This window comes from Triturus cristatus, chromosome 1_1, assembly GCF_964204655.1.
Source record: "Triturus cristatus chromosome 1_1, aTriCri1.1, whole genome shotgun sequence".
Lineage (NCBI taxonomy): Eukaryota > Metazoa > Chordata > Amphibia > Caudata > Salamandridae > Triturus > Triturus cristatus.
The window spans coordinates 59,273,348-59,284,419 of NC_140579.1; the positions used below are offsets into that span (position 1 = coordinate 59,273,348).

General features: G+C 45.6%; 1 protein-coding gene across 1 annotated transcript; it reads left to right on the forward strand.

Moving 5' to 3' along the window:
- The first annotated feature begins 9,212 nt into the window (after positions 1-9,212).
- LOC146869395 (proteasome subunit beta type-11-like) lies at positions 9,213-10,024 on the forward strand. The gene is given in 2 exon segments (XM_085653875.1): positions 9,213-9,923; positions 9,926-10,024. Coding segments are annotated over 2 exon segments (810 nt in total).
- Positions 10,025-11,072: the final 1,048 nt, after the last annotated feature.

The window sequence follows — 11,072 nt, forward strand, 5'->3', positions numbered from 1 at the left end:
CTCCGCCCGCCCCGGTCCATCACGGCTTGTGCCGATTGTGTGGAGGGCGCGGCCGAGCTAGCTGACGTATTTCCTGGGTGGGAGGAGGGGAGGAGCTAACCTGACTCCTCTACTTAAACACATGTGTAGGCGACCGCGCAGCGGACACTAGGAGATAGAATTTCAGCGAGAGTACGTGTTTTAATGTTTTAATCCTTTCTGATTTTAAAGCACATCGCTATTTTTACTGTGACTGCTTTTAAACTGCTCTTACATTGCTTTTAAACTGCGCCGATACACTCTGTCAGTTTCACGAGTTAGCGCGTTTTAAAGTGTTTGTCATCTGTACTGTTTACTGCAGCTCACCTGGCCTACCGCTACAGCTCCGCCCGCCCCGATCCATCACGGCTTGTGCCGATTGTGTGGAGGGTGCGGCCGAGCTAGCTGACGTATTTCCTGGGTGGGAGGAGGGGAGGAGCTAACCTGACTCCTCTACTTAAACACATGTGTAGGCGACCGCGCAGCGGACGCGCGCAGCGGGCGCGCCTAAGGCAAGCCCGTCTGCGCCCGTCCGCGCCGGTACGGGCCCAGGGGCCTGGTCCCCTGGTCCCGCAACTCCCAGAGATAGGATTATCTACACCAGGGAAGAGCTACTCATGTTATCCAAACCACTGAACCTTACATGCAAACATAGGCTAAATGTAGACAAAGACACTTTGAAGTGTGGGCACTGCCAAGCCAACTTCAGGCCAGAGACACAGATTAATAATATTCACGTGTGGCGTTTGGCCCTGCTTAACTGCAGATCATTGGCCAAACACAAATATGAAATTAAAGATCTACTTGAGGAACATAAACTAGATGCCCTATTCCTTACTGAAACATGGCTTAACGAGAGTTCCACCCCAGATGTTCTGGATGCCTTTAACATTGACTACAAGATAGTTAGACAGGACCGCTCGGGACGGAATGGAGGAGGTATTGCCATAATCCTTAAAGTCAATATGACATGTGACGTGCAACAAGTTGGTATTGATGACTGTGAAGCCCTTTCATACACGCTGTCAACATTAGATGGCACTACACTAAGTGGTATCTTAATATACAGACCACCGGGCCCAGTCACCAAGTTCATATCAAGTCTAGTGGATACAATAGTGCAACCTGCCCTCAGACACAACAAATTTATGGTGTTAGGCGACTTAAACATACACTTTGACAACAAACAGGACGAGGGTATAAACCTCTTGTGTAAAGACCTACTTACACTAAATCTAGCCCAAAGGGTCACTACACATACCCACCAAAAAGGACACCTACTAGACCCCATTTTCACTAATTGCGAAGATGTAATGGTGGGACTTCCTTGTCCTATCCCATGGTCAGACCACTACCTAGTGCCTTTCTCCTTACCTACACACAGAAAACTCCCTAAACAACCCCACCAGAAAATAACTACTAGGAACTGGAAAAAATGTAATCCCACTTCCTTCTCGCAAGCTCTAATAGAAAGGGAACCTACATGGGACAGGGACACTAATCGTGCAAATGACCAACTAGATTCGTGGATCTCCGAGACACTAAATGAAATAGCGCCATGGAACACCAGAATCCCTAAAAGGAGGGGTACAACTGCACCATGGTTCAATAATGAACTAGCCGTAGTTAAAAAGAAATGTAAAAAGCTGGAACGTATATGGAGGAAGAATTATTGTACCAAAGCGAGAGAGGAATACAAATATGAACTCAAACAATACCACTCACTAATCATGAAAACCAGAGGCACTTACTACACGGAGAAAATTAATGGAGCTAAGAATGCTCCTAAAGAACTATTCACGATATTGAAGTCGCTAAGAACTCAGAAGGAGCCGGATGAAACTCCTACCTCCAAAGAGAACTGTGACAAAATTGCGGAGTTCTTTGCCTCTAAGGTTAAGAACATTTATGATACTTTTCCTACAGAGGCAAGACTTGGTACTAATACTATTCATGCCAACAACAAATACCATGTAGGAGGCATATTGGACGAATTCACCGTACACAGCCTAGACGTACTTAAGGACACAGCCAGAGGAATAAAATCCGGCTCCCCCCTTGATGCCGCCAGACCGAATATAATTATGGAAGGCGCCACCACTATGGAGTTCTTATTAGCATCTCCTCACTGCTATTTTCTTTCTCCTGTGTCATAGCGCGGGGACACACCGTTTGTGGTGTAACCAGGCGCTCTATAAATGTGTTATAAATAAATAAAGACAAACACAACACAACCACATACAGGAGAATTCACTGTGCGACATAAAGCAAAATACACATGCCAAAATAACACCCATTAAAATGACACTCATATATTAGGCATCATAACCAATGAATACATAAAAACTTCAAACAAAATTCATCAGAATCAGTATGGCATTGTGAAAAAAGTAGTGAGACACAATAAAAAATGTATGTGCCGGAATTCTACTGACTACTGTGTGACCAAACTAAAAACTTCACTATGGTTACTACACAAGCACATGCACTAATACAAAGACTAACAGTCACTCACATCCCGCTCACATGTATCACTCACTACCACAGACAATAGCATCTATGCGTGGCACACAAAAAAACAGGAAACTTTCATGACAGTATGCACCACAACTGCAAGGCATTAGACTTAAACAAGTTACAGGATTTCTGTCGGGTGCAAAGAACTCTAGTTTCCGCCAGTTCTCAGCAAACAGTTCTTCAGTCACCATTGTCATTCTGGCACCAGAATCAATGAGAAGTCTTAAAATGTTACCATCCACATCAATGGTTTCATAAGGGTCTACACAATTAGACTCCTCATCCTGTACAACGACAACCATGTCCCTCACACCTCTCAAACAGCTTTGTTCTTCATCCGAACTGTCACACAAATCTCCATCTGGAACTGTGTTGACTTTGTCTCTGGGCGACTGGCACACTTTTGCAAAATGCCCAATTTTGCTACATAACTTGCATTTTACATTCTCTGCAGGACAAGGCCGACCATTAGGACCATGGTTAGGATAGCCACACTTAAAACAAATGTTTTTCTGTGAGAAAAATCCACCTTTGAACTCTTTCTTTTTAGTATTTTTTTAAATTATTGTTTTGTTTTAAAACTGTATTCTCATTCACTACAGACACACTACTATTGTCTTTACGAGCAAGCTCCTTTGAAGCCTTAAGTGAAACCTCAATACCTTAGACTATATCAATGGTTTCTAATAAGTTAAGATTTCTCATGGTGAGGAGTCTCTCTTGGACTTTTTTGCCCCAACAGCGTACAACTATCAGATCATGAATAAGTTGATCAGTAAAATCTTCAAATTCTCATTCCGCAGCCAACATACGTAACACAGCAACATATGCGTCAATAGATTCATCTTGCAATTGCTCCCTAGTAAAAAACGTATGCCTGTTAACAATCAAACTTGGTTGCGCCTCAAATTGTTTTACCAATTTTTTAGCCGCCAATTCATATTCATCTAATTCTTCTTGGTCCTGTTGGATGGGACACGGTGGGAGATGTTCCTAGATAGATTGCCCTTCAAAACCCAAATTATGTTCTAATAAAACCCTTTTGCGTTCTGGACGATACCTATTACCTCCAATGGCTCCCAAATACTTTGTAAAAGCCATGTACCAATTTCTCCAAGATACAGGAGGATCACCCGAAGTTTGAAGAAAGGGTGGTGGAGCATTCACATTCTGCATGGTAGCCATGCCAATTAACTTTACAACAAAAAAATATATATCAAACTAAATCTAATGTTAATAATGAACAGCTAGACTTTAAAAATGTGACAATAGATAATACATTTGATACCATGTGTGTATCATGGGTGCTGAAGCATGATGTACAAACATATGACAGGCATGGTAACCAGTAAACATATAATCAACTACACATTAATGCGTGATCGTATTACAGAAGTGTCAGCTCGCTAATATGTTTACTTAAATAATATATTGTAGATGCTATTAGATGAACTAATAATTTTGACTATGTGTGCACATCACAGACGTGCCAGTTTTTCCTTGATAAACTATGTCCTTGGACTCCATGTGCACATCACGGACGTGCAAATTTCGCTTTAATAAACTGTTACCTTGGACTGCGTGTGCACATCACGGACGTGCAAGCTTGTGTAACTTAACTTAATTTCTTCTTGTAATTATATGGAATGGTGTATGATCCATGGCTGTGCACTTTGTATGAAAGAGCTGTCCTTTAAAACTGTGAAAAGATGCACTGCTAGACAATCTTTAACTTTGTACTTTGTTTCAATGAACTGTAATTTTTCCTTGCACTGCTCCAAAATCCATTGGATGAACGTACTGGTTGTTAAAAACAACTTCCTGGAACCTTTCTTTACAAAGTAGGTTGGCGTTCTAGTTGTAGAGCAGAACTGAGACTTCCTTTGTAAACGCACGTACTACATACCAAAACTGAAGTTCAGCTTGAACGAAAAGACGCTTTAATCAGGAAGGTGTTTATAAGGTAAGAAGGATTCAAGATCTTCGTTATCTTTATTTTTTAAAAACGCGCTTGACTGTACTTGAGAACGCGCTCAAATGTAAATTGTCTAGTGTGCTCGAGAAAAATCACGCTCTGACTAAACGGAGGCACGCGCAGTGCGCTCGCGTCAGGAGTAGATTTCTCAGTGTGCTCGTATTTCGTAATTCCTCACGAGCAGAACCACGCACAGTGCCCTCGAGGATTTGTTTTTCGTTACGCTCAATATTTGAATAACAACATTCAAAATGTTATTTTCTTTACTGTGTTTTCCTCAATAGAAAATATTTCCTTCAACAATGCGAAATGAACTTTAGCAGTTTCAGACACAATCAGTCTAGCGTGTAACTTTTAAATGTTTCTTCCGACAGGCACAGCTTCCTTTTTGTTCAACTTAAACGCGGTAACTTTTTTTCCTTCTCCGGTGTCAATAACGTGAGGAGTAGGAAACTACTGATAATGCAGCGCTTGGATGATAGTCTTGAAAAAGATATATACTGGCCTGATTGTCTTCCCAAGCACGATGTATACACCTTCTCTCTCTTGTGGCAGAGCTTCTTTGTAGCGTAGGTCCTTGGCTATGGCTAAATCGTTGCCAAATTGTAGTGAGGTATATTGTAATTAGTCAATAGACAGAAATACTTCTTGATCTGTATTTCTTAGCCACAGCCTCAGCAGTCCAACAGGTAACTGACCAATATAGAATCTGCTACTTCCAAAGCACATTTTGACATTCTACATTCCAGTGAGGTAATCCTGGAATGAAGTGTACATGAGATCACAACACATTGTTACAGCCCTTGTAACTTGGGTGAATCGAAAGTTGTCAGAGCTCCACCTGAGCTGTGTAAATGAACTTTACACCATCATGATGGGGGCTCATTATGATGTTGTGACGTTCGCCACCACCAAGCCAGCGAAGCCGCATGGAAAAATCACCTAATATGGTGGCAGTGCTTAGCAGGCACCGCCATCGATATTAGGATGGTGTGTTGTGAAGGCCTTTCCATGGCGGCTTTGCCGCCATGGAAAGGCTGGCGGGGATGTCTGTTGGGGGCCCTATGCGGGCCCCCGGGGTGGGGGATGCACTTCATTTGCATGCACAAGGTGGAAGGCACTGCGCGGTGCCTGCCACGTCGTACATGCAATTGCACAACATGCCATTTTGGTTTTTCGGCCGGTGCTGCTGTAAGCAGCAGCCGCCGCAATGTCAAATATGCAGGATGCGACCGCCAGGGTGGCGGTCGCATCCTAATTAACGGTGAGGGACCGCCGCACGTCTGGCGGCCAGTCCCAACACTGCGAGGATGGCGGGCCGACTCAGGTCCATCCGCCATCCTAATGGGTCCCCAAATGTCGAACAAGACACAGCTTATGTCACTTCTTGGAAAAGGATGGAGTCGAAGTTGGGGACGCTAAACGGCAGATACAACGCTAGAGTCTCTAGAGTGAAATTATACTGTGATTTAAGGAGCAAAATATAAAGTGGTCAAGAGGTTAAAAAGCCGGTTACCAAGCAAAATAAACAGCATCAGATGCAGCATGTTTTGAAACGCATAATGTTTTTAAGCATTTTTTAAATATGTAACTGTGAGGATGAAGCTGGGCACTTCAGGCGCCTTGAAACAGTAATGTTTATAAGTATATTTACTGTGCTACATGAGCAACCTTCTGCTTTACCCTTGGATTCATTTGCCTCCCGCCCAAGGACCAATCCCTCCCTCCCCCCTCCAGATCTAGGTGTCATCATGGAGGACCTCTAGGAGAAAAGGGCAGATCAATCCGCAGGCATCTAATTTAGTCCCTCCACAGCCCGTTAGCAAGTGGAGGATACAAATAGCTCTTGATCATTATTGAATCACTTACAGTAGGTGCCGGAATCACAGTTCAAACAGATCTTAGACATGCGTAAGCCCAATGCAATCCAAGGGGTTCATGTCCAATGAAGGCAGCAAAACACGTCACAAAGCTCTGCAAATTCTTTTCTGGCATCTGGTCTGGTGCCTGCTGGGTCCATGATGCTGTTAAGCCACTGCTAAAATTACCCTTACAGGACCACAAGCATCCTTGGAAAATCAACCGATTTCTAAGTTATAAATTCCTCTAAACCTAACATAGAAGCAGTTATTACACGGCTTTGGTATCTCACAGAGAGTATCAATATGGCAGGTGGCCTCTGTGCTGCTGAGGGTATAGGTGCAGGGGGGGGAAACGACACACAGTAAAAAGGTCGCCTAGACGCTTGAATCAGGTTTGCTCTCTGTTCCTGCTACTACCTTTATGAACCCTCAGACCACTGATAACAGGATCAGCGTCAGGGGCACTGAACTCAGCGGCTCCCCCTAGATGGTGTCCAGGGACCAGGGTAAAAAACACCTCTTTGTATATCACCCAGCTATAGATAAATCAATTTATAATCCTGGTTTTTGACCTTCCCCTTCATGAGGGTCAACGGGCAAGTAGGTAAAGTTGCTTGTAGGCTGGTAGAATTCCAAAGTCCTCCACGTGCCCCAAAGCCCTAGCCTAAAGAATAGTGTGGTGGACAAGGTCTGGACTGACCACCTGTCAGACTGACTATCAGACTGCTAAACTGACAGACTATCAGAACATGCTCAATGTGTCAACCCTCCCATTCCTGAGTGATCTCCGCCTAGTGTACCTAGGATCGTAGTGCGATGGTACAGTTCCGCACCTGTGACAGCAGGAGATTTGACCACCATAAGACTGTCCTCAAATACTTTAAATGTAAGAGGTGAAAAGATTGTTTGAGAAAACATTGATACTTCAATAAATCATTAGGTCTTAAATAACATGCTATGCTAACTTTTAATTTACTGTATTCAACCTGAATAAAAACATTATAGAAACTCTAAAACCGTAATAAAAAAAAAAAGATTTAGAAGTTATACTACATATCAATCACAAAACAATAAACTAGCTTTGGCCCGAAGGGCACCAGCTCAAAGAAAGTGCGTTCTCCCACAATGACACAGATCCAGAACCTCGTAAAGTAAACGAACTTCTCATTTGCAAGGATATAACAGATCTGTGAACATAGTTTTTTCCAAGGTTTGTTTTGATACTAATATTGACTGGTAATGATGCAATTTCTGGGGAGTGAGGAGGGCATGCGTTCGAATTTGTGGGCGGTGCCCAGGTTTCAGTCGGAAGCTAATAACAGAAAGCCAGGCTCTTCAAAGCTGGGGGATCAGTGACAGGATTCCTCCGAGTGCGTACTTACAGTGTACCCCATTGTTTCAGGAGGCCAGGAATGCAGGTCCACTATTTAGGTGAAATTTCCAATTGTCCCTTTTTCAAGGCATTGTAGAACTAAACATGCCCCATGCACAGAACGGTATCTTGTTTGAAGGTAAGGTTTCTGTAAGCCCGGAAAGGATGCAGTGATGGTTAATCATATGGACACCAGGGACGGTTGAGAGAATTGGATTTCCATTCTACATCTGGATTTAGGTCAGACACCTGAGCCATGTTATACTTGGTGCCCAATGAGTTCAACAGGTTGACAGTAGTATCAGGTAGAGTTTAGTCAAGGGGCACAGGCCCTTTGTACCCGTGCCGCTGTGGAGAAAGGCCCACAAGCTCTCCCCACTGAAGGGCTGAGAAGTGCCCAAAAGGACCCATTGCGTTTGTACTGTCTGGGACTTCGATGTAGGATACACAACGCTGCATCATAAGTCACCTACCCGAGATGTGGTGCACATAGTGCAAATGCTGTGTTGTGCTGGAGCAATGGTCAATTGCCCCCCCCCCCTTTAGATCTTTTAGCACATCCACAGAGATCTTCCGAGATCAGAGTCATGTTGCAAATTTACACAGGTAAGCAATTGTGAAACTAGACAACGAATAAACTTTCAACCAATTGCACCCAACAAAACAGCACATTGCAAAGCACTGTTTCCTCCAGTTTGATTGGTGAGAGAGAGAGAGAGAGAGAAAGAGAGAATGTGTGTGTGTGTTTTTTTCTTTTTACTTTGAGACGGGGGAGGAACTGGACTATGCTAGCCAGCAGGAGTGGTTTCTTATCTGAGAACACCTGCACACAGCACAGCTGACCGGAAACCCCTGCTTGAGGGCACCTTAAGGGTCTGGGCCTGACCTGGAGCCAAGAGGCCACCACGGCGTGTATCTTAAAATGTAAGCTATTGTGCCCCTCCTTTAGTTCCCTCTAAATGAAGTGATTCTCTTTTTACTAATGTAAGTCACCGACAGGGCATTGTTGCTATCAAGTGTTATTTAATGTTCCATACTGCATCTGAATCCTATACCTATCTTACTCCTGGGAGAAGCACTGGCAGTCGTGAAGTGTTAGGTAAGAGGGAGTGGGGGAGATGCAGGGATAATGATATCACAGCTATCTAAATAGTGAAGATTCATTCTAACGTAGCGTTTGGCTGCGTGGAATGCTACCTCTAAGCGTGACGCCTGGAACTCACTGAGCGTGACGCCTGGAATTGTATCCCTACGCGTGACCCGGACTTGGAAGCGTCCAAGGTGTTGGTGATGTTCAATCCAAAGCCATTACCTGCCATGTTGATGGATGCGTGGGGCACGGGGGCCTCTAGAAGCCGCGTCGGTGGGTGTGTTCAGTGAGGGGTGGACCCACATTACAAGAGCAGGGCAGTGTGAGGCATAAACCACAAGGGCCACGGCGACCTCGTCACACTGGTGCTGGAGCACCATGGCCCTCCAGGCAGTGTGTGGGCTCAGTGAACCCCGGGGTCCAGCAGCTATCAGCCCTAGTGATGCATGGCTGCCTACGGCCTGCAGGGGCCTCCATGTCCCCCCAGGCTGCCGCCTTGAGTCCACACACGGCACCACCACGCTGGCCTTCACCTTCCAGCACGGGGTGATCGTGGCTGCAGATACCCGCGCCTCCTGTGGCCCCCTGGTGGCCTGTCCGTTCGCAGAGAAGGTCCATCCCGTACACAGTCACCTGCTAGCCACTACTTCTGGCAGCTCTGCGGACTGTGCCACCTGGGTGCGGGTGCTGGCGCGAGAGTGCCGCCTCTACGAGCTGCGCCACGGGCACCGGCTAACAGTGGCTGGCGCAGCCAAGCTCTGGTCGACCATGCTGTACCGTTACCGGGGCATGGACGTGTGCGTGGCCTCCACGCTGTGCGGCTGGGACCGCACTGGCCCCGCGCTCTACTATGTGTACAGTGATGGCAGCCGTCTGAAAGGGCATCTGTTTTCAGTGGGCTCGGGGTCACCCTATGCCTACGGCGTGTTGGATTCCGGCTACCACTACGAGATGTCTATCCCAGAAGCCTATGACCTGGCACAGAGAGCCGTCAGTCACGCCACGCACCGCGATGCCTACTCCGGTGGCAATGTGGACCTCTACCACGTGCAGGAAAGGGGCTGGATGAAAGTTGGCCGTCGGGACGTCTCTTCCTTTCCTATTACGGACTGGATGCATGAGAGGAGGGCACACAGGTCCCTGGTGAGGAACGCCAACGGGACTCCAATGGTAAAGACGATGAAGGCTAGAGGGGTGCGGGAGGATGACAAACCCAACGAACAACAATAGGTGGCGGAAGCCAGGCTGCCACCTCTTGGTCACCGTGCCAATATATGTTTTTTTTCCCAAAAAAGCCTCACTTTTCTCTTCTGTCAACCGCTCACAAACCTGACGGCAGCATTTTGTTAAATTCTGCCAGGTCTTACAGTTCTATTTTTTCTAATAACGGGTTGAACTCTGTTAATTGGTATTAATTGGCAGCAGCTTCCACGAGCAGGCGCCGCATTTTAATTCTGTCTTCTATCATCATGCCGGCGTTTAAGATGAACACACCCAAGCAGGAGCGCAATCTCTAACACCACAGGGCTTTTTAGTATAATGCTTCATGATTCTAAATGTAAAAATATGTATATGCATTAATAATTATTTTTTTATATAGTGCCTGATGCCATTCTATCTGATAGGCACTGTTTTGAATAAGATATTTTTCTTAGGGCTCAATCAGTTGTGCTTGTTTTTATTCCAGGATGAAAAGCCCAGTTGGTTTTGCTGATCCGTGGCAGGAACAGTAAGCCACTGATCTATGGTATGCCAATGTAAGGAATGGCAAGCAGCGCTGTGGGAGTTGTATCATTACCCCATACTGTGCTCGATAATCACAGCCACAAGACCAGGGCCATGTACAGCCAGTGCCTGTGGGGAGGAGAAAAGGGTGAGTTGGGCCAGGCAGGGCCAGTAGCATCAGGACTCACGTCTCCAGAAGGAAGGCAGCAGGGTTAGGGTTCGATTGGGATAAACAAATCAGCCCGGGCCCATATTTGCGGCTTGTTCCTTTCCGATAAATACTGCTTCAGTGATTTAAGTTTTATGAAAAGAAGGAGGGGGTGTTACTCTAATAGAGGCATGCTTTCTGGACTTCACTGCGATCACAAAATGCAAATGTTGCGTGCACTCTGTGCACAGATTAGTTCACACTAGTGAACCACACCTGAATATAAGTGAGGCCTCTTCTCGGGCCCCCTGCCAAATCTGCATTCATTAATGGGCTGGCCCAGTAACAGGCTGAGAGCGTCACCT